The sequence below is a fragment of the Tachysurus fulvidraco genome, chromosome 23, assembly GCF_022655615.1.
Source record: "Tachysurus fulvidraco isolate hzauxx_2018 chromosome 23, HZAU_PFXX_2.0, whole genome shotgun sequence".
In the NCBI taxonomy this organism is placed as follows: domain Eukaryota; kingdom Metazoa; phylum Chordata; class Actinopteri; order Siluriformes; family Bagridae; genus Tachysurus; species Tachysurus fulvidraco.
In genome coordinates this window covers 208,801-210,455 of record NC_062540.1, presented here as the reverse complement: position 1 = coordinate 210,455, position 1,655 = coordinate 208,801, and the positions used below count along the sequence as shown (strand labels likewise).

The 1,655-nt window shown below is 42.7% G+C and overlaps 1 protein-coding gene across 1 annotated transcript in view; it reads left to right on the top strand.

Moving 5' to 3' along the window:
- The first annotated feature begins 542 nt into the window (after positions 1 to 542).
- The window catches only part of zgc:153012 (uncharacterized protein LOC777626 homolog), a 9,425-nt gene continuing 8,312 nt past the window's right edge, over positions 543 to 1,655 (top strand). Inside the window, exon 1 of the mRNA XM_027152093.2 lies at positions 543 to 1,592. Within this exon, the coding sequence (XP_027007894.2) occupies positions 876 to 1,592 (717 nt within the window). The 5' untranslated portion in view covers positions 543 to 875. The remainder of the gene's footprint in view (positions 1,593 to 1,655) is intronic.

Below are 1,655 nucleotides of genomic sequence, written 5' to 3'. Positions count from 1 at the left end.
TGTATACAATACATATAACACACACACACACACAATACACACACATAATACACAATACATATAACACACACACACAATACACACACATAATACACAATACATATAACACACACACACAATACACACACAATACACACAATACATATAACACACACACAATACACACAATACATATAACACACACACACAATACACACACATAATACACAATACATATAACACACACACAATACACACAATACATATAACACACACACACACACAATACACACACATAATACACACAATACACACACAATACACACACAATACACACACATAATACACAATACATATAACACACACACAATACACACACACATAATACACAATACACACAATACATACACATAATACACAATACATATAACACACACACAATACACACAATACATATAATACACACACACACACAATACACACAATACATATAATACACACACACATAATACACAACACAGACACAATACACACACATAATACACACAATACATATAATACACACACATAATACACAATACACAGATAATACACAATACACACAATACACAAACATAATACACACATACATTACACTCGCACACACACAATACACACATACACTGTTATTAACACATGTTGTGTGTTTGTAGTGTTAATGTTAGCAAACAGTAAGTGGTGACTGTTTGTTTGTCCTGATTGGACACCGACCCAAACAATAATCTATAAACTTCATAATTAGTGTGAAATCAGTAATAAATAAATGAATCTGTGTGACAGAGAGATCACAATGTGATGAGATCCACACAGATAGAATTTTCTCACACACACACACACACACACACACACGGTGCAGGATGAGTGGTGGTAAAAAGCGCAGCGGTTTCCAGATCACCAGCGTCACCTCAGACGTGGGGGAAAGCCCCGCCTCTAAAATCCCTGTTCCACAGGATGTTAACGATTCCCTATCACGACTTTGTGATGGACCACAGAGAGACTCCGCCTGTTCAGACCAGACCACACCCTCGTCTGTTGTACTCAATGGACCTGTCTTTCTTCACACATTAAGCTCCACCCTTGTGATGCAGCAGAGCTCCAGCCAACCAGCAACACCGGTCACTATGCGTAAACAGCGCTCGCTAGATCAAGCTGTCACTGGGGGTGGAGTCTCACGGTTCCGTGTGGTACGACTGGGCCAGGGATTGGGTGAGCCATACAAACGTGGACGATGGACCTGTGTGGATATGATGGAGCGGGAACCGGAGCTACACGGGGTAAGGCGTGTGATGGACAGCATGAGACACGCCCACTCGCTGGAATCTTTAGAGACTGTGGGACTAGGCAGACCTGAGGGAGAGGGCGGAGTCACACTAAAGTCTCTAAAAGAGTTACGGGCTGTTCACATGGTACACTTGCAGGGCTCCGCCCACCTGATGGCACACAGTGGCCCACCGTCACCCACTCACACAGAGCATGAGCCACACCTCCTGTCACCTCCACTACACAAACCAAATACACACCGCACTCACAAGATACCTCCACCTCTGCAACTCAACATCACCGGGGCAAACAAAGTAAGAGCACCACACAAACACACACACTTCCACTTTTAAACATGTCTGAAGTGCTTGTTTATC